The sequence below is a fragment of the Falco peregrinus genome, chromosome 2 (genome assembly GCF_023634155.1).
Source record: "Falco peregrinus isolate bFalPer1 chromosome 2, bFalPer1.pri, whole genome shotgun sequence".
In the NCBI taxonomy this organism is placed as follows: Eukaryota; Metazoa; Chordata; class Aves; order Falconiformes; family Falconidae; genus Falco; species Falco peregrinus.
In genome coordinates, this window is record NC_073722.1 from 57,334,264 (window position 1) to 57,360,975 (window position 26,712).

At 43.3% G+C, this 26,712-nt stretch overlaps 2 protein-coding genes across 2 annotated transcripts in view; both read right to left on the bottom strand.

Annotated features, from left to right (window-relative positions):
• The window catches only part of CORIN (corin, serine peptidase), a 149,382-nt gene extending 143,943 nt beyond the window's left edge, over nucleotides 1-5,439 (bottom strand). Inside the window, exon 1 of the mRNA XM_055797035.1 lies at nucleotides 5,365-5,439. Within this exon, the coding sequence (XP_055653010.1) occupies nucleotides 5,365-5,439 (75 nt within the window). The remainder of the gene's footprint in view (nucleotides 1-5,364) is intronic.
• A 5,318-nt stretch (nucleotides 5,440-10,757) lies between these two features.
• NFXL1 (nuclear transcription factor, X-box binding like 1) overlaps nucleotides 10,758-26,712 on the bottom strand; it is a 48,548-nt gene continuing 32,593 nt past the window's right edge. The window contains exons 19-22 of the mRNA XM_055795802.1: nucleotides 22,205-22,309; nucleotides 20,916-21,002; nucleotides 17,250-17,303; nucleotides 10,758-12,390 (exon numbers count right to left, since the gene is read on the bottom strand). Coding sequence (XP_055651777.1) covers nucleotides 12,217-12,390; nucleotides 17,250-17,303; nucleotides 20,916-21,002; nucleotides 22,205-22,309 — 420 coding nt within the window. The 3' untranslated portion in view covers nucleotides 10,758-12,216. The remainder of the gene's footprint in view (nucleotides 12,391-17,249; nucleotides 17,304-20,915; nucleotides 21,003-22,204; nucleotides 22,310-26,712) is intronic.

The following is a 26,712-nucleotide window of genomic DNA, read 5'->3' on the forward strand; positions in this document are numbered from 1 at the left end:
GTTTTAATGCTTGCTTCTTTTTTTTTGCTTTTGTTTCATGATACCTGAATCAGTAAATAAATATATAGATTAATCAGTAATAAAGCGTTTCCTCCAGTCGAGTCACAACAGTGATCAGTGAGTGATCTCCCCGCCTTTACCTCAACCCACAAGCTTTCCCAGTCTTATTCTTCCCATTTTGCCCCGGTGCCACAGGATGGAAGGGGTGAGCAGGCAGCCATGCAGGGGCCTGGCTACCAGCCCAGGCCACCCCACCACCCCAGCCCCCAGTGCGGGCCATGCTCCAGCGGCACTGGGAGCCAGGAACTGCAACATGGATGCGCCGGGAGTCACAGCAGCCACCAGACAACGCTGTCTGGTATCTGCCGCTGGCTTTGACCTCCAGATATTCAGATTTTGCAGGTGAAACAACCTGAAATAGCAGCATATGCACACACACATGATTACAAGCACTGCTTCAAATTACAGCGGCTTGCAAGCACAGGTGAGGAGAAACTATCCCTTCAGGGGAGCAGTCTTCTGCCCAAGGTAGGCATGGAATGACATCTAATTCGGACTTCAGAGGTAGCAAGATTCCCATCTCTTGCTTGAAAGGGCAAGCTCTTGCTCACTTGTTGTCTCGTTATTATTTTTATATTTAGGATACTAAACCATTATCCCCATTTCTTTCATGTTCGCTGATTTAAAAGACAAGCCGAAATGAAAAACGCCGCTTGGAAGGGAGCTACCTGTTCCGCAGCTGAGCAGCAGAAACGAACTGTGCTTCCACCTGATGGTTAAAACAGGAGAGCGGAACGCACGGCTGGGCGGCGGGGGCGCGCCGGCACCGGGCCGCAGGGGGGGCGCAGGGGGGGGCGCAGGGGGGGCGCAGGGGGGGCGCAGGGGGGGGCGCAGGGGGGGGGGGGGCGGGAGGGCCTCGTCCGCGCACCGCCGAGGGGCGCAGCCCGGCTCCGCCTGCGCCTGGGCCGGGGCGTGAGGCGCCGCCAGCCGGCGCCAGGGCCGCGGGCAGGGGGCAACGCCGGGGCCGGTGGAGTGCCCAGAGCCGCCGGGCCCCGGCGCTAGGACCGGCCGGCGGGGCTACCCGGCCGCGCTATTTTTACTGCGGTATTTTCTGCATTCAGACTTTCCACGGCAGGCGGCCCGGGTCAGGGTATCCGCGCTGCCGAGGGAATCTGACGGGTCAGCCCCGCAAGAGTTATTTATAGAGGGGCGGGGGACAGCGGGAAGGGATGCGACCGGCATCATGTTCTTCTGTCGCGGGGCTGCGGGCCGGGAACGGCACCGGCGAACCTGCCCCTCCCGGCCCTCTGCGGCGCCGGGCAGCGCGGCTGTGGCGGGGGCAGGCCGGGCCGCCCGCTCGGAGCCCGCCCCGCGCCTCGCCTCCGCGGAGAGCGGGCAGGCGGCGGGCACGGGGGCTGCGGCGTGAGTCGCGGGGGCGGCCACCTAGGCGAGGCCCTGCCGCTCTTCCTTCCCTCTCCCCCCCCCCCCCCCCCCCCATTTTTCCTCATATAGTCTCAGGAAGCGAGGGCCCACCTCACACATACACTAACCCCCCAGGTACGGATCCCAGCAGGTGGAGAGGGACTTCCATGCCCTGGCACCCAGATTGCGGCGCAGGACAGTTCCAGACCAAACCACACACCTTCACAGGACGAAAATTGGCTGTGGAAGGGTCACTAGGATGAAAAATACAGAAGCAATGAGGGTAGTCAAGCTGGAGCCTGTCCGGCCACTGTCTTCAGAGGTTCTGTGTGTGAAGACCTTTCCAAGGAGGATTTAAGCTTTCCTTGTCCTGCTGTGAAAATCCGTCACTTCACAAAAGTTTATCACCCACATTTCTCCCTGGGTGCTGGAAAGCTGTGCTTACCCAGCCTGCCACTTACGAGGTCTGTTTCATTTTGACAGGGAAAGAAACTGAGCAGAGTAGAAACATCAGTATTTCAAACTGCAGCCAGACTGCCCCCCCCCCCCCAAGCCCTGCTGCTTAACTATTTCATCCTGAAGGCATTTAAAAATCAGGAGGTGTCTGGCTGCCACACTGGGAAGGGCCTAGAACTGCCCTGCTGCAAGTGGCCTGACACCCACCCCTGCCAGACCCGGGCTGGCATTCAGAAACAAGGCGTTCATCTGGCCTGGAAGTATTTGCTGAGGATACCTAACACGCCGACAGGATTTGACTCTTCCTACACAATGTGGTGGCAGCCGCCATCTTTTAAAACCTGGGCACACCACGAAATAGTGCCATTGTGTGTAACTGCGTCACAGAGCGAGCTTGCTGTTCAGCCTGAAAGCAGATGACCTGGTATCCACAGCCTCCTGGTCCAGGTGGGGTCAAAGCCACAGCTCCCATCTCTTAAGGGAGTGTCTGTAGTGCTTATATTGTGCCTGATGTACTGGGGTGGCCTGAATCTGCTGGACCTCAGTGTGGCAGAGCCTCACGCAGCCCCAACAGCCAGTAGGCCACACCGATGGAAGCACTGTCTTCCCCCTTGTGTGCAAAGGATTTATTCAGAGTTCATAATTTGTTAGAGCAGTTGAGTAGTGATGAGCAGGAGCTGCTGGCTTTCTTTGCTGGGTGTAACCATCCCAACATTCCCTTGCATATTCTGCCTTCTCCTGGAAGGACTGTTCCCCTTGTAAATGAGATTTCTGTCTGGGTGTTTATCCACCTCAGCCTTTGCATGCAATCCTCACTTGGCCATGCAAGTAATGACAAGAAATTATGCGTCTGGCCTTACATGGACTTAGTATAACAGCAGGACAGTAATGTTCCTTGAGGGAGTGGAGTGCTAAGACCTAAACCTGTGTATGAGCTTAGCAAATAAAAAAAACCCCAACCAACAATCCCAAAAAACAACCCAAAACCCCCAAACCTCCTACATTCAAGTCAGCCTGCATTTTAAAATAATTACTGGCACTGTTAACAGTCCTGGCTTTCATTTCTATCTGCAGACATCATCTAATACACAATTAACAGTTAAACAATAATACAGATATATTAAACTTCCCTGTGTGCATTGCACATTTTATAGAACACCTCCAATCATGACATGTTTCAAAGCATCTTGTACTTTTGATTCACTGCACACTCAAGTTATCTACCACAAGCACACAGTTGAGTGCCAGCAAAGATTTCTGGAAAGGAAGGGAATGCTTTCTTCAGTATTTTATAGTCCCAGCTCCAAAAGACTGAGGAAAAACAATGTTTTGTCCTGATGGTCCCATAAGATACTAATAGGGCGCAAGTAGATTCCTCTAGTCTGGGTGAGTGAGCTATGCTGCCTGGCTCACTGCCCCGAGAGCCTTCTCAAGAAAATGAGTACTGGTGGCTTCCTTAAAAAATGCGTGCTGAGTGACAATTACATGTGAGGTTGAAAAGCCGAGCTTCCCCATGGGCAGAAGAACCCAGCTGTTGGGGTACCCTATAAATGGCAGATGGAGGAGGGAAAAAAGGTCGTGAGCATTTCCTTTCTCAAGGAGCTTTGGACATTGTTTGGGATTCCCCTGTCCCCTGGAGGAGCCCCCAGCTTCCTACCGAACCTTGACGTCCAAGACACTCAGATGTCACCGGTTTTTATGAAGACACACAAGCATAGCGGTTCTATATTTCGCGGTATTGTTCCTTTATAGTTGTTTGGATTGCCTCAGTGGTATACTAATGCAATGCGGTCTGTGTCGCAGTACCTGAGAAGCTTATAATAGATCTCCAACTAGGGCATCCATTACAAAAACAAAGCTAGCGGATTACAGTTTAGTCCTGCTGACTTTGAGGAACACAGAAACGGTCTATGTGGCCATATGGAAAAGTCCATTCCCATATCTTTTACTGCTGAAAGCTAAACCTTCCCAAGGGACCCCATGAATGCATTAAAAGCTCTAGATATTTGATTTCACTTAAGAGTTTTGCCATCTCTGCCAGACTGCTAATAATTTAAAATAAAGGTTAATTAATTAATCCTCTGCCACGAAATGCATCCAATGATCCTGCATTTTAAGGCAAGTGCAGCAACGATACTACTGAAGTATACTGCTGTACTTACAAACTTGTGAAACCCGCTGCTGCGTGCGCCATTGCGGCCGCGTACGGATCGGTGCGACAGCGCGGGGAGCCCCGCGCCCCCTCTTCAAGCGCTACGGCATCAGGCTCAGCACCCCGGCGGGGACCGGAGCCGGCCCTCCCGGGGGGCGCTCCCGCTCGCTCGCCGCGGGGCTCCCACCGCCACCGGGAGCGCTGCCCGCCGGGCTGAGCCCGGCCCCGCTGCTCACCTGCGGCCCCCGCCGCGCCTCCCCCGCCGACAGCGCCACCCGCTCCGAGGAGACACCTGCTCCCCGGCTAGGGGAGGGAAGGGCGGACGGGGGGGGGTGACCCTGCGGGTTCGCACTAAGGCATCAGCCCCCCTCCCATAAGGGCAGGCAAAGGATTCTCCTCCGCCCCCCGCCCCGCTCCTCCCAGGGGGTGCGCTGGGAGACTGCGAACACCCGCGCTATCGCCTCTGACACTTGCTGCCACCCAGGCTGCTGTTTCTCCCTGCAAGGATTCGCTGCCCGCCTCTGGGACCCTCCACGAGATGATCACCTCCCGTCGGTGGTGGCGGCCAGCGGTACCATCCCGCCGGACAGCCGTGGGAGGGCGTTGGGGCAGGGGCGGAGGAAGGGGAAGGAGGCCCCCCACCCGGCCTCGGGGTGCATCCGACGCGAGGGTAAACCCTGCCCCCGCTCGCTGGTCCGGGTGGCACTACGGCGCCGGGAGCGAGGGCACGGTGCGCCGGCTCCCCGGGAGCCCGGCCCCAGCGGGGCTGCCGCGGCCGTCGGGCCAGAGCCCAGGTCCAAACTTTGCTCTGGGCACATCCCGGCCGGACCTGCTGCCGTCGGGCTCGGCGCGACTCCTCCCCGCCCCTTCCAGCGCCACGGCCACTAACGGGCACATCAGCCCCGGTGATCTTCCTCGCTGACTTCGGGAGAGGGCCGGGGGGAGGGCGCCGCTAAGCCCTTCGTGAAACGCTACCGACGACCGGTTGTCACTGCGACTCACCTACACGCACAGCCGCCTAAGTTCCGACGCGGGAGCGCCCGGGGACAGCTCCGCCGCGGCCTCCCGGGGACACGGCACCGACCCTGCCCGCGACCCGCTCCCCCTGCCCGCTCCGCCCCGCGCAGGCTGTGCGCAGCGCACGGGGGCTGCCGGCGGCCGCGTCCCCTCCTCCCGTCCGCCACCCCCGGCGGCCGGTGCCCCTGAGCGCGCTGCCCCCCGCCCGCAGCCCGGGGGTCGCCGAGCGCCGCAGCCAGCCGCCCGCGCAAGCCCCCGTCCCCGCGGTCCCCGGGCGGCCCCACGCGCGGAGGGGAGCGCCCTCGGGCTCGCCTTACCCGGTTGGCGGAGCGGACCTGCCGGTAGCGCTCCTCCTCCGCGGGCAGGGCAGGGAACTGTTGCATGGAGAGCATGCTCCGGCTGCGGCTGAACCCTCTCCACTTCGGCCGCCCCCCCCTTCTCTATCTCGGTCCCTGACAAGCCGCGGCCGCCCGCCTCCCGCACGTACACACTTGCGGGGCGGAGGGGCTCCGCATTTTGTCTGCTCGGCAGACTCCCCCTCCCCCCTCCTCCACCCAATAATAATAAACCTCGGCGAGAAGGCCGCCACATCCCCACCCCTTTTGCACACAAGGCTCTACCCCTTGGGGACAAGCTGAGAGACAGCCCACTTGCTCATTTCGCCCTAAAGCCATCCCCGGGGGGGGGCGGATGAGGTGGGCACAGCCTTTGCCCCCCCGCCCGGCCTCCAGATAAAGGACGTCTCGTCACGCCGCGCTTCAGGTAGCAAGACGAGCCCGAGCCAGGGGCGATGCGCGGGGCAGAAACCCGCGGAGCTCGCCCCTCGCACCCCTCACCTTGGCTCGCTGGGGCTCTGCCGGGGGCGAGTGGCCGGGGGGGCTGCGGGCTGCCGGGTGCGCGCTGGCGGCCGGGGCGGTGCGGGGACAGCCCCGCGCACGGACCCTCCGGCGCTCCCGGCCCGCCCAGTTCGGGGCACGGAGTTCGCGGCGGGGGATGGCGAGCCCGGGCCGGGCTGCCGGGTCAGTCCGTCCGCGGCTCTCGGGCGCCGGAGGACCCGCCTGCCTTCGGGATGCTCTTTATTTTACGTCGCGGTCGCGCAAAGGCTTTCGTTCCACCCCCGGGATGGGAAGTTTCGAGCCCACAGGGGCCGCAAGGCTTTCCTCCGTGGCACGGTGGCTCGCCCCCGCCCCGCCCCGTCCTCCCGGTCTCCAGAGAGGGGCTGACAGGGCGCCGGGCGCTGCCGCCGGCACGGCAGAAGCGGAGGGGAAGGGGCTCCGGCGGGAGGAAGCTCGCCCGGAGCCGGCGACAGGTTTCTGCAGCTCCTTCCCCGCAGGGAGGCCCCGGCCCCCCGGTGGCAACCCTGTCGTGCCCCATCCTTCCCGTGCGGGGAAGCGCTGCGGGGGACAGCGGAAGGATCCGTCCCCCCCGCCCGTCCCGGCCGTGACCGACCCCAGCGACCTGAGAGCTCTGCGTTTGTCTCTGTGATGTTACAAGCATCCTGAAGCAAAGCTCTGACGCCAAGAGACAAGTGCCGCCTGAAACTGAGAAAGGCAGAGCAAGTGCCCCACCCCCATGAGGCTTTTAAGACTTGCATGTCGATGTATTTGTCCCCTGTTCCCTGCATCCGCATCCGAAGGTGTCCAGGCTGCCTGAAGCCCAGGGCTGAGTACATAACGGAGCACACACGCCACCCAGGAATAACATAGCCAACGGGACAAAAAGCAGAATCGGGCGCTACCACAAAAGAAGCAGCTCAGTACCCTTCCAGAGAGCTGTCACTGCCACCACGGCTGGGTATCTGTAAAAGAGAGAGGCTTCCAGTTCTTACTGTGCATGGTTCAGTGCTTCTGAAATGCTGTCATTCAAAATGCGAGTCAGAAAACACCCGAAAAATGTGAACCACCCCCTCAACATGAATATGGCTTCTATCCCTGGTCACCACTTTCGACTATATCAGTAAGGATGATACCCCTCATCTAGAGCCTTTCTTTATGTATGTCTATGATAAACACTTCTTCCTAGCTTCTTTCCAGCTTCTCTTCCAGCTATCTTTATTTCCATACTTCTGGATTTAGGCTTCTGGATTTACTGCAATGGGGCAGAGACTGAGCACTCTGCGTTTGGAGGGCTATCCTATGTAACTCCCGCCCATGGTAATTCAGTCCTGCATTTTTTTCACCCAACAAAGCAAAGTCCCCTCTGGAGGAAAACTGGTTTTGTTTTTAAAACAATTGCACAAATAATAGGAAAAGCATGGAAAGAGACCAAAGCAAGAGCATTTATGCAAAAATCTTCAAACTGCTTAATGTAAACCGTTTCATTTAGTTCAGATACCCCTCTTCTGCTTTGATTTCATCCCATTACCAGTCGTTAGCTATGGGTATTTAAGTTGCTCCCTTTTCTTGCTTCATGAATGTAAATTTTTATTTATGTCTGACCTTGTCATTCAATTAAATCAATCACTAAAGAATTATAAAATGAAGATACTGTAGCGGTCTGTATTTTGTAGTAGTGGTCAGATATTTCATGCTGTAGTGCTGATACAGAGGAACCAAACTATAATTCATCACTTATTACAGTATTTTACACAGATTAGTTAGCCCTGACAAAAAATTACAGTAAGAACAACCAAGAACTGAAATCCAAGAGGTGCAGTACATGGCTCAGACTGCAAAGCCAGCTTGGCCTTGGATGGAGAATGTCTTCTCTCCAGCAGTAGAACTGTGAATTCCAATCCCCAAACCAATCTGGACTCCTAATCTCATACTAATTTCCTCAGGTGGAGGAGCCATTCAAATAGCAGTTTCACAACTACAAGGTTCACCCGCAGTGTACAGCACACAGAGAAAGCCTAAGCCCAGTTCTGTTTTTGTTGGCGATTTCATGGAAATCGCCGCATGAGAAACAATTATTTAGATTAAATACTACTTGGTTGAATTAAGCCACAGTTCCCTCACAGTATGACTTATTTCTAGACATCCACCACTTAGCCTACCTTATGGCTGACTTTAATATATCACAGAGCTCATATTGATATAACATCCATACCAGAAGCTTGTTTTCTGGCAGCATGGCACATAAACATTGTAATGCAGTCCAAAGAATTCATTAACATGTAACGATTAGTGGAAAGAAGCAAGCATGTCTCATTATTTTGTAACTATGTGACTTCATTTGTTTTTTCTCTAATTTTACCTTGCATTTCCCTTCCTAGTAAATACAGACCACTACAGTATCTTCATTTTATAATTCTTCAGTGATTGATTTAATTGAATGACAAGGTCAGACATAAATAACAATTTACATTCATGAAGCAAGAAAAGGGAGCAACTTAAATACCCATAGCTAACGACTGGTAATGGGATGAAATCAAAGCAGAAAAAGGGGTATCTGAACTAAATGAAACTCAGGACAGGGCTGCCCACGGACTGCCCGCGCGAGAACACCCCACGCTAATGCACGCACCAGGGAGCAGCTACCACGCTCATCAAGCTTCCACTGCCTGGCACAGGAACATGCTCAGACCAAGCGTCTCTGTGCTCTAGCCCAAGATCTAACCCAACTCATCACTCTCAGAAAAGCTGGCATATAGCAGGTATGCTTTGGAGCCAGAACTACTGAGATTATAAACTCAGGAGTTCAGTGCTTTAAAGCCACAATCAAGCACAAGAAACTTGTTTATGAACAAGTTTTGGTGCTATCTGCGTAGTAACATTTCCTTCTCTAGTAGTGAAGGTCATAACAAACGTCTAATAAATAAATTGTATTTTCCCGTATGAAGCAAAAAAAACCCACCTAAGTTCTTCCCAATTTGTTTCATCTTAATCTACTTCTCCAACCCATTCTTGCAATTTTGTCAGAGCAGTAACATGAAGGAACATGATTATGTCACCCCAGCAACAATCGGAGCCGTAAGAGCTATTACTGCCAGAGAAGGTAACAAAAAATATGCCTAAAACTTCCACTGCAGTACGTCAGCTGTCATATCCAGAAGTTTGCTGCTTTACTACAACAGTCCTTGAGAACAATTTTTCAAGTTGTTTTTGATGTGTTTATTGTCTGACTTGATTGTTACATTAAATTAACACACACAATGGCTTTGTTAGTGTTACAGGGAACAAACTTGTCCAAGGAGGTTCCAATCCAAAATACATTGACAGCTTGTAAGCCTTGGTTCTGCGGAAAGATGAACGCTCATCAGAATGCATTCAGAATGAGGAAAAGCCCCCCACAGGTTTTTTCATTTTACACATAGCTAAATACTCTGCGTGCTAAGCATCCTCATCATCAAGCTTTTCTCTCTCTAATTTCCCTTCAAAAGCAGGTCAGATTATAACATTCGTTTTTAATGTTTACTTACCAATATGCATTTTTCAGTAAACTGCTAGCATGCAAAGTATTTGCTTTTACATTATGTAACAATGCATTCCATTTAAATTATTAACACTCCCCCACCTTCAGTTCACTATTTCCTTTCTACCGTCTTTCATTTGTACTGAATAACAGATGATTTTACCTGTACCTTTTGCTTCAAAGCATCATGCTTGCAACACGCAGCTCAAACAAAAAAAAAAAAAAAGGCAAAAAGTTAACTGCCAAAAGAATTTAAAAAACAAGTAAAACCCAGTGATTTATTAAACTGCAGACTGTTCGAACCCCCACAATTTTTTTATGCCAAGAAACAAATATCTGGTTCAGCAGGCAACCAACAGAGTGCAAATGACTCAGATGGCTGGATAAGATACACAGAATTATTCTGAGTAAAATTTCAAGAATAGATATGTCTCTTACGTGCAAGATTCAGGAAAGATACAAATCCTCTAAGAAAGGGAATATGCCTACTCTCACACACATTTCTATGAATGGAATGGATTTTTAAAGACTGGTGTGCTTTCTTATTATAATAAAGATGAACAATGAGAAGCAAGTCTTTTCCTCTCCAATATTTCACACATATACTGCAAGATATGCAGAAAAAACCACCAAGAACTACTTCAAACATAACTCAAATGCAGTTCATTTTTATAGCTCTATGGAGAGATTTCTTCTCTTTGCTGTAAAGACGAGGATAAACTTTCCATTGTACTTGTTTTAAAGAAAAAGCTAGGAGTAATTAGAAAAATGAACTACAGTCTTGTAACATAAAAGCTGTTTCCACAACAGTCTCATTCATATCAATCTGCATATTTCAGCCATAAAAGTATCTTTTTGTATTTTTGGACAATACACCACATTTTACTTCAGCTGAACAAAAATCTCTTCTTTTTCTCTTGGTGACAGCAGAGTTACTGACATAGGCAGTCACAGAACAGCATCACCTCACTTGGTTAAAGAAACAATATTTATAGATGGAATTATCTTCCAGGCATTAATATTACAGAAAAGAGTTAAGGTAACAATATGGAAAATTGTTTATTCCCTATACTGGAAAATAAAGAGAATTCAGAGATGCAACTGTCATTGCCTACAACTTTATAAACTAATGTCCTGACACATGAAAGAATTAGTACACATTTCTAAAAAGTTAAGAAAACCCCATAAAATACTATCAAATAGCAGCAACCCATGCTATATACTGTCAATTTTTCCTCACTTCTCTTTGCTTTTCCCCAAACTTAGGTGAAAAATCAAAAAGTAACTGATTTTATCCCCATTTTGTCAATTTACGTAATCTAAAAGCTACTGCCTTTTGCAACTTTTCTGGTTGGGGTTTTGTTTTTTTGTTTTTGTTTTTTTTTTTTTTTCTTTTGCTGCTAAACCATAACTACAATTGGATATCAGCTCAGATTAATACTGGGTCCTCTTACAAGTGGGCCAAAATCAACCATAAGAGCTTTCAAACAAACTGCAATCTTCTCTACTAATTCACAGAAATGGTCCCACTGCTTTTGCAGGATTTGCGATGAAATTATACACCTGAATTACAAGGGCAACGTAATGCTCTTTGGCTTTGTACCTCATCTTTCACAGGATCTTCTAAGCACTCTTCAGTTACCCACAATGCTCGAGTATCAGCATAAAATTTCCAGCAGAGATTTAAAAATTCAGTTTTCTAATCTCTGCCACTGCTGAATTTAACTTGCAGTCCCTCAGCTGAGACAATGTAGCTTCTCTCATAATCTTGGAAGGTGTATGAATCTTTCAGTTCTACCAACCAGCACTGGTGTCCTGAAGCAAGGTACTCTAAACTGTCAGTAAGAAAATATTTAAACATTTAAGAAATTAGCTAGATAGTTTATACGTGATTAGCAAGCACCATCCCGATGGCTTCAGAGTGACATATACTTGTGTTGTTACGCTATTCAATTATGATTTTGCACACCTACACAAATATCCAAATGTAATTTTTACCTATATAAATAGTCAAGTGACGCTCTAAGTTCAATTTCAAATTGCTTTTCTGCCACTGGCAACGGGGGCAGTGATAAGAACACACCCCTGCACCCTGAAACTACTTTGTATCTATGTTCTGCATATGCATCTGCTCACTAAGTGAAGTTTTCAATTGGTTTGATTTTTGAGGAAATAAGAGTGCGTGCATGTGTGTGTGTCTCTGTGTGTGAACAACCAGAAAACAAACCCCAGTCTGTAAGGAGGCCCATTTTATTGTTTGTGATACAGTTGACTTGAAGGACAGTTCACATTTCCTTTTTCTGAACAAAGTTCTGACATGAGGCCCCAGAATACTCAAATCTAAGTGATTTGAAGTTCCCCGTTAGCTGTTGTAATTAAAACTGACATTAAGCACAGAAATTGTGTAATACAATATAAAGACTAGCATAAGAATACTAATCTTCAATAAACCACTAAATTGATTTTACAGGAAACATTCAATAAAGTATTTATACTAAGCTATTTTTAATATTATGAAATGGAGACAAGGAAAAGCAACACAACATATTAATAGAAGAGATGTTAACGGATCTCAGTCAGACGAACTATATCAGCACTTCAGCATAGACTAAAATCTACTATTACTTTCAGTGTCTGAAATTAGTTTTGTGATATAATAACACAAAAGGTGACATCTCTTCCCTCCTCTCCATTTTTCTTGACAAACAGTATACCTATATAATCTATGCATATTGAGTTTTGTTACACACAGACTAACATTCTAGGAATAATAGCTACCTAAAACCCAGCTGAGGTATATTAAATATTGAGTTGTTTCAGTCGTTGTAGACCATAAGCCATGCAACCATCACAACAGCAACTCCGAACACTGGCAGCATAATGAGGTTCTTGTATTTTTGCCATGATGATTGTTCAACTTCTACTTCATCCTTTCTTTTTTTATTCTTTCTTCGCCCTTTTAATCTGTTTTCAAAAGCTTCCAGTTCAGCCTAGATGAAGAAAACCAGACGCACTTGACATTTATGTCAGAATTAAAAACCAAGAAAACTTGCAGATTTTAAATAACATTCCCCAAACCCATTTTATAAAAATAAGTGGCAGCCAGTGGAAGTTATGCATCTCTTGCAGATGAGGTGGTAGCGCTATATCCCATGGTTACAAAGCACTGCTTCCAACTATTAAACCATTGTTTAGTTTCCTATAAAAAACATTGCCAGTAAAACAACCAACATTAGATTTTTAACTCAGCCTGAATACGTTAAGCCAAAATGAGATTTTTATTGCCATTATGTTAAAAATAATTATTTTTCCTATTAAAGAAAAGCACTTGTATTTAAACTATTACAATAATGTATATAAGAGCATACACTGAAATCTTCAAAGACCTCTTCCCCCGTAATAAGGATGTGCTCTCTGCTAAAAATAAACAAAGCCATAATCTATCGTCTTTCCCCCAATTCTTTATATTTTGCACACTCAGCTAAATTTTAGATTAATAGCTATCATCGTAGATATGCACAAAAAATTTCCATTTGTTAAGTGTTGTAACTTAATACTTAGTCACTCATACATAGACCACAGTAGGTATATAGCATCCTTCAAAAGAAAGCACACGCCCTTAATCCCAAATATGAAGAAAAGCGACTGGAAAAATAAGAATGCCAAGCTCCCATCCAGAACACCAGTTTCAGGGCGATGCCTGGAATGAACAGCAGGATCCTCTGATCCCTGTTCCTCATCCCCCTCCACATCCTTTTAAAAGGTTATCAAGGTACAGACAAAACTTATTTTAGGGTACAAAGCCGAAATAAAACTGGAATTCGGCAGCTTGGAACAAAGAGTGTGAGACTGGGATGAGGTTCCAACAAGAGGCCATCTAATTGACTGGAAAATCAGAAAAGATGCTTTAAAGAAGATTTGAGATAGACTAAAACCAAAGTCCAATGATTATCTGGATTTTTGGGTAGAGATGTCAGCTACCAGAGACAGCATGGGACAAGGAGCTAGGGAGCAGAAAGACTAGGTGAAATGAAAGAGAGTGGAGAGATGGGAGCAGCAGAGCACAGCAAGCTGGGACTGCCTCTGCAACAGGCACAAGATTGAGCTGAAGCAGCGGAAAAGTGGAGAGTGAACAGAGACGAAGCCTGGCCATGAGAGGAAATAAATCTACATGACTACTACTGCAGTGCTGCCAGGAAGAGAGGGACTAAGACAATAAGGTAGGTGCATTAAAGAAACAATAATAAGACTGTTTTGGGAAATGGGCAGAGTAGTCCAGTAAATATAATTTTCCTTTGGAACTGAAAAATGCCTGATGTCTGGTTTTCCTCCACTGACAAGCAAACATTTGTCAGTTTCACAAAGTGGATCTCACTTCCCTTCTTGTGCCAGATACCACTGTTCACGGGAGAAAGGGACCCGTTTTGATGTCTATTCCTTTGTACTTAATAAAGGCAGAAATTGTTGGCACTTCTCTGACAATATGGGAGAAAAGTTCAGATAAAGTTCCACAGCCAGATATTTGAAACAAGATTACTTTCAACTACCTAATCCTCCTTTAGAAAAGCAAAGTATTTTAATGAAACGTTTTTTCAAAATCCAAAATCTGGAGGCAAGTACAGAGTTCTCTTCAAGGTTTTATAGATAACATGGCAGTATTTCCTTTTACACAGACACTTAAAGAAAATGTAGGGTTATTATATACTTGTGATCTCTAAGTTTTGAAAGCAGAATGCTTCATGAATTGCAGTAATCTGAATTAAAATACAGGGCTCCAACAATTATGTAACAGGTACTGAATTGCTTTCCTAGTGATCTTTATAAAACCCCAGCTAAAAATAAATACATCATAAAAAAACCAAAACACAGAATGAAAAAAGGTTCGTGGGCACAGAATGAGAAAGAAGCCATCACTATCCTTGAAAAGCTACCTACGGATTTTATGTAACTGTCATCATTCCCAAAGTGTCACCTCAATGATTTCTGAACAATAAAGTACTGGTTGTGCCCAGTTTTCAAACTACCTTAATTTTTCAAGCTAAACAAGCTCAAGCTTTCCAATTAGAGTAGAACTTAACTTATTTGTGTATACGCAAATGAAAAGTAAACCAAAATGCATTTATTTAAACTGCATACTCAAAATAATTTGATGCCAGATGATGATGAGTTAACTGTTGCTCAGGTACTGGATTTTGCTCCTTCATGTGTTATTCTCTATACTTTCCCTGCAGCAAAAGTAGCAGCAGCTCCATGGGAAAATGTAGCTAAATGAACACAAGTAGCAGGGGCTATACAGACACAAAGTGTGTATCCTGAAATTGCAGGTCTTGTATTTTACAGGGGAGTGGCAGGCACGCTTGACTTTTGTAACTTCTAAAGAGCTGTTCAAAAAAAAATTCTTTCTAAGAAAAAAAGGAAATGAAATCTTTCATACAACTCTCAAACTACAACTCAAATTTGAGACCTCAACGTTCAGTACTTAAACTCTTGATTATTACCAATTAGCTAAAAAATGTAACCAAATCTTTTACACCAGAGTGGGATAGAAAGAGAGCTTGGTCCGAATCATTAAATAATCAAAGCACTGATCTTTTTTCCACCTCTGGCAATTGGGAAAACCCTGGGCTCACAGGGTGCCTCTGAGTTAGAAGCAGAGAGGAAGTTTGGCTGCTAGGACCACGACAAGAAGCCTAACCAAGCCATTTCCCTTCCACTAAGAAACAAGTAATCCCATCTGCAAATGATATTAGCAGAAGCTGCTACCAGATATAGCAAATACCAAAATACAAATGCACAGACTTGCCAGAGAACTAATTTGTATATAACATATTTAATGAAGTATTAATCAAAACAGGTCTCAAGAAGCTGAACAGATGAGCTGTCTATATAAAAAGCACTAATGAGATCAGGAAGGCAGTCCAAGATGCAAACTTTTGTCAGAAGGGAGTATACTCAACAAATATATACTCTTAATGTGACCTGACACCCTACGATAGTGATGTCCTCCAAACTGCACCACCAGATGGCAGATTATGAGATCAAACCAGAAGGGAATCAATTTTAGATAAAAGGCTGCAGTAGCTGAGGTTAGTGCTTGTGTGCAAAATCTAAAGCCTGTTTATTAGTTACTGTTGTCCTACTGTTTGCTATTGTGCTATGTAAGTGCCCACTCTTAATTAACCTTTTGGTAGGCTTGGTTATGTATAGATGAAGTTTTCTATCCCTGAACAGAAGCTGCATCCATCACAAAACACGTACACAGAAGCAGTTGCCATATATTGCACCAGGGTACTGGCTGGACTGTGAGACTTCAGCGAATGTAGAAGTAGAAAGCAACGGTGGCATGACTGCAGAGAGAAATCACTGCTGAAGAATCAAGCTAAAATTAATGTTGCACACTGTGCTGGTGGAGTGAATCCGCTAGAGTTTCAGAACAACCTCATTACCAAGACTTTACAAACGGGACTATTAAGTGATTTTGAGGCAGCAACCATTAGTAACTGGGATGCCTTCTGGAATGCATGAACACACTACTGGTGCAATACAAACACCAGCAACTTTGAATTTCTAGTGCTAGAATTGTAAGCGTGTTCTTTACAGGTGTAAATATCCATTACTGCACTTCAATACTTAGCTTGTAGTTATCAGTTACAGATTACCTCCACCTAACAAAATGGTTCAGACATCTCTATGCAAGCAACACTTCCTGACCTACGTCCCAGAACTAACATTTCCAAGGTCAACTTAAGAGAACAATAATTAGATGAGCTGTCTATGAGTTGTACGAGGGAATATGTGATCAGTACTGTACACAGCTGAGGCACGAATGTAACAATACACAATGAAGATGTTCACAAAACAGTGCCTCGTCCCCTGGACAACAGGTACATAACTGCATGCTTCTCCTGCACAATGAGCTGACAGCACTCCCCTTTGAAAAACAAAAGCAGGCCTTGCTAGGGCATTGATTCACAGATGTAGTGCTTTACAAGAAGTCTCTAGGCAATTAATCAAAGCATGCATAACAGAAGTTGTGACCCATAGAGAAATTGTCTATCCTATTGAGACTGGGAAAATGGTAAAAGAGGATTGGGTCTGTGGAGTAAGCCTCCCGCGTCTCCCAAGCAGAGCCAGTGCTCTTCGATAAAAACAGCGTGACATGCAGGTGAAGACACAAGCACAACCCAATACATAACTGTTGTGATAATGGAGTAAAAGGAGAGTCGGAAAGCACATGATAGACTCAGAATATGATTTGGCATCCAACGCTCAGGCGCAGGCATATACATACATGAACTGGTTGGAAGGAGTGCACTAAGGCTGTAGCCCCCAGATGAAAAACCTGCCCTAGCCATTACCACCAACCAAGCTTACAGTTATTGCCTGAAATATGATTAGTATTAGTGTCTCCAGGCAGCTGGCACAGAAGCTTCTTGGATTACAATGCCGAAAACATACGCTCACCAACAAGAGCAATTACAGGAAATACATGTTCTTCCAAGCTTGGCCCAATATTTAAATCTCTAAGGAGGCCATTCAGCAATTATGTGGGGTTTACACATTACAAAGTGTTCAATTAAAATAAGAGTACTCAGCATTTAAAAAATAAACTACACTAATCTTACATTACTATGATTGTGTATAAACTGGTTAATTATTGTTTTGCATAAAATTATGAAAATTGTTTAGGAAAATGTGGGCTTTTAACCATCATAAAACATTCACAGCATACATCTTAGAGCAAGGTAACAGCAGACAGGAATGACTGTGCATTAGTTCCATGTAAATTAAATGATCTACTAACAAGAACAAGGTGGGGAGGAAGCAGGTGAGGAAGAAAGGCTGATACCTGTTGTCTTCGTTTCTCTTCTTCAATAGCAGCTTTGGCTTCTGCCTCTTTTATCTGTACAGACATACAAAGTGATAAGTAACTGTTGTGAACAGCAGCTAAACCTGTTTTCTTATAGAGTCATAATTACTCCTATAGAACGGTTCTCAGCTAAAGTGAACAAAGCCTCCATCAAGTGAGCTCTTAGTTTTATTGAGATGACAAAATATCCTCAGAAATAGCTGCAATGGAACGTATAATGGATGCTACAAGGTTATAAATCGAACTTCTGACTTCAACTTGGCAAGCTCAACCAGAAATATAAAACCTAAAAAGAATAGTTTGTTCACAAACCACCAGGAAAATTCCTAAAGACAGTTATTCTAAGTTTCCGACAACTTTATCCTCAAACTCAGTACACTTTACACATAAAGGTAATGCCTGTATGTAATTTACACACGTTTCATTCTGAGCACTTTAAATATTCCCTGACTACTACAGCAAAAGGAAACCTCTACATTTGTACAGAATACAGCATACATTGGATAATGCATAACCAAACTGCTTTAAAGCTCTTGGTGTAATGCAAACCAAATGTAATTAAAAAAGCTCCACCATCAGAAAGTCATATGAAAAGAAGTCACACAAGTTACAATTAATAATTCTATATTAATGTTTTGTAGTGTTCAAGAAAGCAAATTAAATGGTAGAAATTATCAAGAAAAGAATGGCAGAGACAGGAATGCCAGTATGTGAACACATGACACTTGAATCTTTGCTCCTACATTCAGTTTTGGTCCTGCAGTAACAAGAGAATGTAAAGCCTGAACATGTACAAAAGACAATAGGATGGAGTGGCTTCCATCTAAAGAGATGCATCATTAGGATTCATTAGGTGACTACCAGGGCACAAAATCCTAAAGACCGTGAAGATATCAAATAGGGACAAAACATCAATAATTTTTTCATAATACAAAAACAAAGGCAAAAATGAAATTACCAGGAGGCTGGTTAATAACAGCAGGAATACTGTGTGGGAGCATTTGGCTAAATCTAGAAATTCAGTACTACAGGACATTTATAGATGCCAAAAGTTTATGTTGACTGAAAAACAATTAGGCATGCTAACAGGAGATAAATCCAAAGACCATTAAACACCAAGACACTAGCTCAATCTCTAAAATTCCCATAGCCAGAGATCACTATGTTAATAGCAGTAACAGGAAGAGCAGAGCACACTGGGGAAGTATGTGTGTCTGCTTTCTTGTATACATCTCTTGGACCATTAGCATTGCAGCCACTGAATCATCAGACCTTAGAAAAGTTCAATGTAAAAATCTCTAACTTTAAATGAAAAACAGTCTTGGTAGTACTAACTGGATGATTTGCATACTAACAGTGACAATTACTGAACATGGTTTGCGCAGGTGGAACATGTTCCAAACAATTTGCTATTCAAGAGCTTTTGATGACTAAGGATAAAGCACAGTAGCCCACGCTAGTAGCTCAAACACTAGCTCAAACAGGGTGCACCGAGGACAGGGTGAATAGAACAGTCCTATTTGCAGGTTTTCAGATCAATTTTTAAAATTGCTAAACCATGTATCAGATAAAAGCATTACTGAGAATTTCATTAATTAATTAATTCTCAATGACACAATGGCAGAGTCTCTCTTTAGAAAAGTGTGTAAGACCTTTTCAGCCACACACATCTGATATTGGAAGTCTGGTGTGGAAAAACACACACAACCAGCCTCCTGGTATTTCACTGCCATCTAACGGCTGAACTTCAGTTCTGAAAGAAAAAGTGACCCACAAATGTGGAAAAAAGCAGAAGAGATTCTTTTTACACTGGTGTAGTCATATTTGTATAAGATACATACATATAATATACATAGGTAGAGGGAAGCTTAACCATCACAGTATGGGAAAAATTTCTAGAACTATTTCTTTAATAACATGTACAGTAAAAGATTCATTCAGTTCCTCAGAAGTGCATACTCATCAGGTGCTCAACATCAAGAGTTTTATTAAGAGTTAACACACTGTTTTTGGAAATTGATGGTTTTGCAACTGTGCAAACTAAATTGTCCTTGTAAATGTCTGCAGTTTTTAATAGGCTTCTTCCAGTCTTGACACATTAAACAGTAATTGAAATTACTGTCAATGGCTAAAAGAAGACAGATTTCAATTAGATATTAGGAATAAATTCTTTACTGTGCGAGTGGTGAGACACTGGAACCGGTTGCCCAGAGCAGCTGTGGGTGCCCCATCCCTGGCAGTGTTCAAGGCCAGGCTGGATGGGGCTCTGAGCAGCCTGGTCTAGTGGAAGGTGTCCCTGCCCATGGCAGGGGGGTTGGAACTACATGATCTTTAAGGTCCCTTCCGACCCAAAGCATTCTGCAATTCTCTAATAACGTGCATATAATAGGAGATCATTCTAGTATGTCATTAACAAGTCAACACAGGATACAAAAAGGTGCCCGAAAAGAATTTAAACAGAACTTTGTAACTTCGTATAAAAAACCCCAAACAAATCCATGCTCTTCTGTGAGGAAGGTACACATAGCTAGGTTATGCCACACAGTACATCTGTGGCATTGCTTATAGTAGAAACTTGTAGTCATTTACTCATTACCTTAGGCCACTCCTTCCTGTGGATTACAAAGTCAGTGGTGAGAAACAGGAGCTAGTATCTGCTGACACCGCGCTGCTCCACACTGAGACATGCTGTTGTGTCCCAGTTCATGCAGTCTCTCATGAATTCACCTTGCTTTACTGCACTCCATGCGCTATGAACTTAACTTCACACTCTTACTGGAACTGTTTGTTACGGTTGGGATCTTCTAAAGGCATATCCCAAGAGTCCTAGCATTTGACCACCTGCTTGCAAAGTTGCAGGATTTGGTCTATGTGGTACTTGTTAGAACTTGCCAACCAATCCTGAAAAACTGAGCAGAAGCTGACAGAAGTCGGCTTTACCTACTGATTTTTTGGTTTGTACATTTACCACATCTAATACTTAACTAAAAAAGCCTAAGCAAGTTATACACCAATTCTTTTCGTTTATGTTTTAGTAAAAGGCTTATAAGAGTGCGGTTGATATTCTGTCTCAGGGGGACAGCATGCAGCAATTTCTTTACTTCATAAAACAGCAGAACTAGAGAGAATTCACATTTAGAGCAGGCTAAAAAGTATACTGTAACTGCTGCAAACTCTCCATTCTTCCGGTACAGGGCAACTGTATGTGTATCTAACAGTGTGACAGCATTACACTCCTTGTGCTGGACAAGTTGAGCATCCAATGGCTACCAGACTTTCACTGGAAAAAGCAGATGTAAATGCCCCGTGAAGTGGCCTTGCCCAAATCCTACAGCACTAATCATCAGCATCACTGATCACTTGTTTTCAGTGGAAGAAGAAAGAAAGTTCTAACAAAAAAAAGAGAATAACAGAATATTGTTTTAACATAGCATTTCACCACGTTAATTAATATTGTCTACAAACACTGTAATTCTCCCCACTAAGCCAAATCCAAGTCTGAAAAAGTAGCTGCTATTAAACAGTACACCTGTTTATGTTGTTGCATTTTTTCCTGGTATTGCCTTGAAAAATAATTCTGTGTTCATTTTTTCCTACTTTTCTTGAAGCACTGAGAAGAAATTATAGCTACAACGGATACATTACCTCAGATGCTTTCCGTTTCATTTCCTTGCATAACGCATCACATTCCAGTGAAACTTGGCCATCTTGTATCTTGCTGCACTGTATTTCCTGTTAAGTATAATTTGAGTCTTTTATAATCCCTTCCCTATATTAGTTATGTCTATTTCTTTATAAAAATAATTATAAAACATTCTTATTTAGTAAAAATTGGTTACCCAGAAAGCAAAGCTAACGATTAAATGTTATTTGAACCTGTAATTACGTACTAACTTGTCCTTTTCTCTTTTTCTTCTTTCTGATAAGCTAAGCTGAAAGCAAGAATAAACCAAGTAGCCCAGCTGAAATTCTCCTCTCTTCTCTTTTTTCACTTTCTGCCTAAGAAAAAGTAAGATAACCTTTGAGCTAGCATTCAGAGTCTCAGTAACTTCATGTACATTCTCTTAAGTGGCTGAGATGACAGGGCAAGGTCTGGTCATGGGGGGGGAAAAATTCTCACACTTCTTCCCCTCCTCCCCTTAATATTGAAGAGAAATAAATAAATACATAAATGTGGTTATCTGTAAGCAGACTTCAGTTTGAAGCACTTGTTTTGTACATGTCATCCTTTCTCCTGCTGAACACCCCACCTGCAAGACCTTTCTTGGAGAAGCTGAGAACTCTGGGAACTGCAGCCTGATTGGAAGGCTCAGAAGTTAACTGGGTCCAGAAAAATACTTTAAGCACCTTTAATTAAGCCAAATAATGATTTTTTTCATTAAGTCATTATTACTTGCCAAGACTTAACATCAATTGCTGTTCTTCCTCTCATAATACTTCAGTTGTAATAAGCTTCTTACATTACTTTGTCCTTTATCTTTGTTAGAAGGTAAGGATGCTGATGCCTGTACTCGCTTTTAGGTTTGCAGAGAACTGTAATCAATTATTCCAGTTAGGGATTCACAACATCTGTGCTTGTTCCAACTTACGCAATTATAAACTTTCCCAATATCATCAGAAAAACTGATTTTTCTTCTCAAATCACCCCAGCTCATCTGATTATTCTCCCAATGGAGCTACAAAAATTGAAGTGTGCTGGAAGATAAAGCTATTGGTAAGTCAAGCAGCTAACATATTTTAGAACTAACAGGATTTTATATTCTCCAGTGGGTCTTTTGATATTGCAGCCCAGATCTTCAACTGATGTGAACTGTTATAGCTCTGCTAGAGTAATTGGACCTATTCTAATCCACATCAGAGATAATCCGTCCATAGAAGCCTAGGAACGCGCAAAGAAAACACAGTGTTCTCAAAATTGTAACTTAGAAATTTACCTTTTTCAGTCTTTTACAGAGACATCGGAGTTTAACCTTCTGGCTGCAGTTCAGAGGACAGCTACCTGAATGGCAAATCTCTTTACACCGGTGACCACAGGGCAACTATAAAGAACAAAACACATAAACAAAACTCCTACACGAATAAAAGATTGTAAGATTACAAAGAATGTATGAACTGGTTTTATTTCAGACATAGCAGCTTAACAGAAAACTCATTTCAGCCTACCAATTTTTCCACTTTTTGAAATAGTTGATTATTTTTTTTGCAAAGATTTGCTTGTTATTTACCATATTTAGTTTCCTGCAGAATGATTTATCTTTTATTGACATAGCTTGATTAAGAACCAATTTCTCCTTTTAAGTATTTCAAGAACAGTCATCCACACAGTAATTTATACAGCAATTACCCTAGCTATCTGTATGTTGCGGGAATATAAGTAAAGAAGGTAAAAAGAAACTGAAAGATCAGAGTCAGCCAAAAAAAAAAAAAAAAAAAAAAAAAGGCAAAAATCAGAAGCAAAAATATCACAAAAGAAATTTCTGCAAGAATCTCCTGAACTATGCAAAAGTCAAATACAGGTCACCACTATTCTTATAACCTCCAAAACAATTTCACAAAAACCTAAATGTCTGCATTTGGCAGATTATCCCATTTCTGCCATCTGAGAAAGAAAAAGACTTGAATTGAGATACTAATTTAAATACGCTGACTGATAGGAATGTATCTGTGCTCCCAGCATTATATTAGATAAAAAAATTACAAGAAACCAACATTTTTTCGCTTACTGCTAAGAACTTGGCTGAAAATATCCTTTACTCATACACATGCCCATAAGATATCTCCACAACAACAATTTTTTTTCAATTACATAACCCAAACAATATACACAAATACATAACCAAAGGTGGAATCTCAACTAAGACATCTAATCAATTTATTTGTAGAGGTAGCTTTAAATTCCCAAACTATTTAAAGTAGCACTGGATAGTGTTCTTTATTAAAAGCCAAATTTCACCTCTTTGCTCTCATCAAGGGATTAACACAACTTGGAAAATGCTCTAAGATAAACAATTTTAAGATACGTTAAAAATTTAAAATCTATACATACTACATCATCCACAAGAGTGAGAATATTATATAAGATAATTATAAGGCTCAGGTGTATACACTTCTTGTTGATTAGCAGATTGGGATTCTCAGAAGTCCATTGGAACTGGCTCAATGTCTGTGAGCTAGTATCATGAAACATAGTCACCATTTCAGCACATTTGACCCTAGAAGGACTAGAAGAAACCTCTAGAGTCACGACGTTTAGTCCTGAAGTCCAGTCCACCTAAAGGCAGGCACCTCCTATGATTCCTCTAAGATGGGACAATGCCTTACCACAAAAATAGTCCCCCATTCTACCACTTCACTAAGGAGATTGTTGCAGGAGCTCATTACAAAGTGCATGAGCTTTTCTTTTTACATTCCATCCATTTGTCCTAGCCAGTCTAACCCCCTTAGTTCTTATCCTCATATTGAAATATTTCTCTACTGTCCTTTCATAAAAGGCTGTTTATTCCCATAGTATACCCTTCATCGAATTTCAACCAGCTTAAATCAATGACTCTTGATTACAGTAGTCAGAACTGCATGTAATGCTCCAAATGACATCTCAGCAGGAAGGACTTCATACAATGCCTTAATTGCACTTTATTCTTAATAGAATATCTTCCCCAATACATCTTCAGTTCTTATTTGCATTTCTCTCCAGCTAATCATGTGTGACAATAAGAATTCCTGCTGTTTCCTGGGAGCTTATTATTAGCCATGACATGCATGCTCTTACTTTTTTTTTTGTATCTAATAACATGCCTCAAATACACGTGTTCTGCAGATGCACTTCCTCAATTGTTATGTGCTGACAACACTCCACACATCTTCATCAGAAAATTCCAATGTTTTTTAGTGCCAAGGTCACTAGTGAAAACAATGCAAGGTCAGGTGTCAATCCAGTCCTTGGGAAAACCTCCTTGTTAACATCTCTTGCTCCAACTTTTCATTTAGTTTTGTTGTCAGTTTGGTTTTGTTTTGTTGGTTTTTTGTTTTGTTTTTTTTTTTTGGGGGGGGGGTCAGGTAGCTTTTTAAAAAACAATAAAATACAAGCAGTTGTTTCCTTTAGCCTGCTTTTATCCTTGTATTGACACTCTTCTGTATCTGAAATAGATATTCACTAAGTGCCATTGACTCCTTTGTTCTGCCAAAGCCTTATACAGCAGATCTAATCTATTCACTTTATCGGGGGGTGGGGGGGCAATATAGGTTTGTTCAGACACAACTGATCATCAGTAAATCTCACATTTTGCCTCATTTTGAAAAGGTGAGGGGAGAAACTTGTCTTTAAGCCTTGTACGCTGAGATCAGACTACCAGCCAGAACACGAGTTCTCATGGCTGAGTCTGCTCACTAGCGACCACAATCTTTGCAAAACCAATTTGCTACTGCACAACCTCTATGCAGTAAGAGGGCTCTTCTCCTGGCTCTCTGCCCAAAAGCATCACACACAATAACGCAATTTAGCCTCATCAGCAAATTATCTCATGCTGGCCAGAAGAATCCACTGCTAGAACTACTACTTCCAGCTTAGTCTTCCATACTAATTAGGCACATTTCCATTAAGTGTCAAAGCCCAGTCTTGTAACTGACATATCAGAGCTGCAAATTCAAGACAGGAGCCCTCACCTCAACCTCCAGGTGCTACTGCAATAAAATTCTTACATTACTTATCATTAGAGCAAATTTTGCAAAGCACAGAATCAGGTTTAATCCAATACTGAAACCCAAAATTACACATTTAGTTCTCTGCATAGAGCTACACAGTTCACATCCTCAGGGATGCAGACAAGAATGAAGCTGGCAGTGTAACTTTCTTTTTACTCCTTCCAGTGCAAAACCAACATAAAAAAAAAAAAAAATCAAGAAAAGCAGTGAAATGGAAAACAACATTTCCCCATCATCTCAGAAAGCAAAAGCAATCCTACTGCTGTTTTGCTGGATAAATAATGCAGCGGGAAAGGATTATTATTTCTTTTTGCTTGTTTTTAAGTGTCCATGCTGAGCCACTTGGCGCTAAAACAGAAAGCATGTGCCCCTTTAGATCTTTTTTTACCATACAAGATCTCTTGTCAAAAGCTCATGGACTAAAGCCTGTTCATTTTGGCCTTTATGTTTGGCATGTCAAGGCCTTTAAAAGAAAGGGATTTAACCCACAGCTCTGAAAACAAAATAAAATCCTACAAGTATTTTCCCCTAGGCAATGTATCTAAATCTTCACATTATCTCTGATGATGATAAAACCCATCAACGTTCATGGAGGCTTAACTGGTCTCCACTGGAAGTTCAGAAATACAACCTGTTAATACACACCTGATAATAAAGAAAACAGCACTTTTGAGCAGCCACTCCAAAAGCTAAGTACAAAAGATAAGTTTATCATTTCCAAACAAAGGGGCTAACACTTCAGTTTAAAGGATGGCCCGGCTTCCAGAGATCTCATGAAAACCTCCACTGCTTAAGCCAGACATTGAGAAAAATCCTCTCACTATGGACCAAAGACGTACATTTACTTTTAAAATTAAATTTTTGCAACCCACATACATTTTCAAGGTGTGTTTACAGAATTAAATTTTATTTCCAGAATGCTTAATTTCATTTATTAAAAAAATATACACATACTCTTAAAATTTATGACATTGTCTTTACTGCACTATGTTAAAATAGGTTTGTCACAATGGAGTCCCATATTTCACAGCAAGAGAATAGCACAGTGCACAGTAAAAGTAAAAAGCATGGTTATTTTGTCAAAAAATACTAATTACACAGAATAAAGTATTAAACCCAGATCCACAAATATGATATGAATACATATGTGGTGAAAACTGATAGACTGTTAAAATGTCTATGTAAGTAAGAATTGTCCCAAAACATCTGCAAACGCGATCATAAGAATTTAATCACCCCTGATTAAAAAAAAGTTAAATTTCCTTCAACAGGATATTTTGTTATTGCTACCCAACAAAAGAGAGCTTTTTAATTGAAGCATCTAATCTAACAGCTGTGTCAATAGCAAAGACTTTGCTTCTCCCTAAAGCAGAAAGGAAATGTGAGCTGTATTGAATAATACCAGAAGTAATTTTTGTAGTTTTATACTGCCATAGCAAAACCAAAGGCATGAAACCTTTCAAGACTTTCCAGTTCGTGTTGATTTTTTCAAGGCACCAGACAATGTAATTGATTTTCATATTCCCCAGATGTACCATGCTACCTGTAATTCAAATACAGTAGCATACTGTCTACCACAATTTCCATTAACCAAAAAGCAAAACATCTCAAAATACTGTATTCTATTGAACCTAAGCTGCACTATGCTAGGCTTGGTGGAGGAACAGTGCACACTGATTTTTAGCCAAAAGCATCTTTACCGAGTTCTGCTAATGACCCAAGGTCAGCTTCTGACATAAAA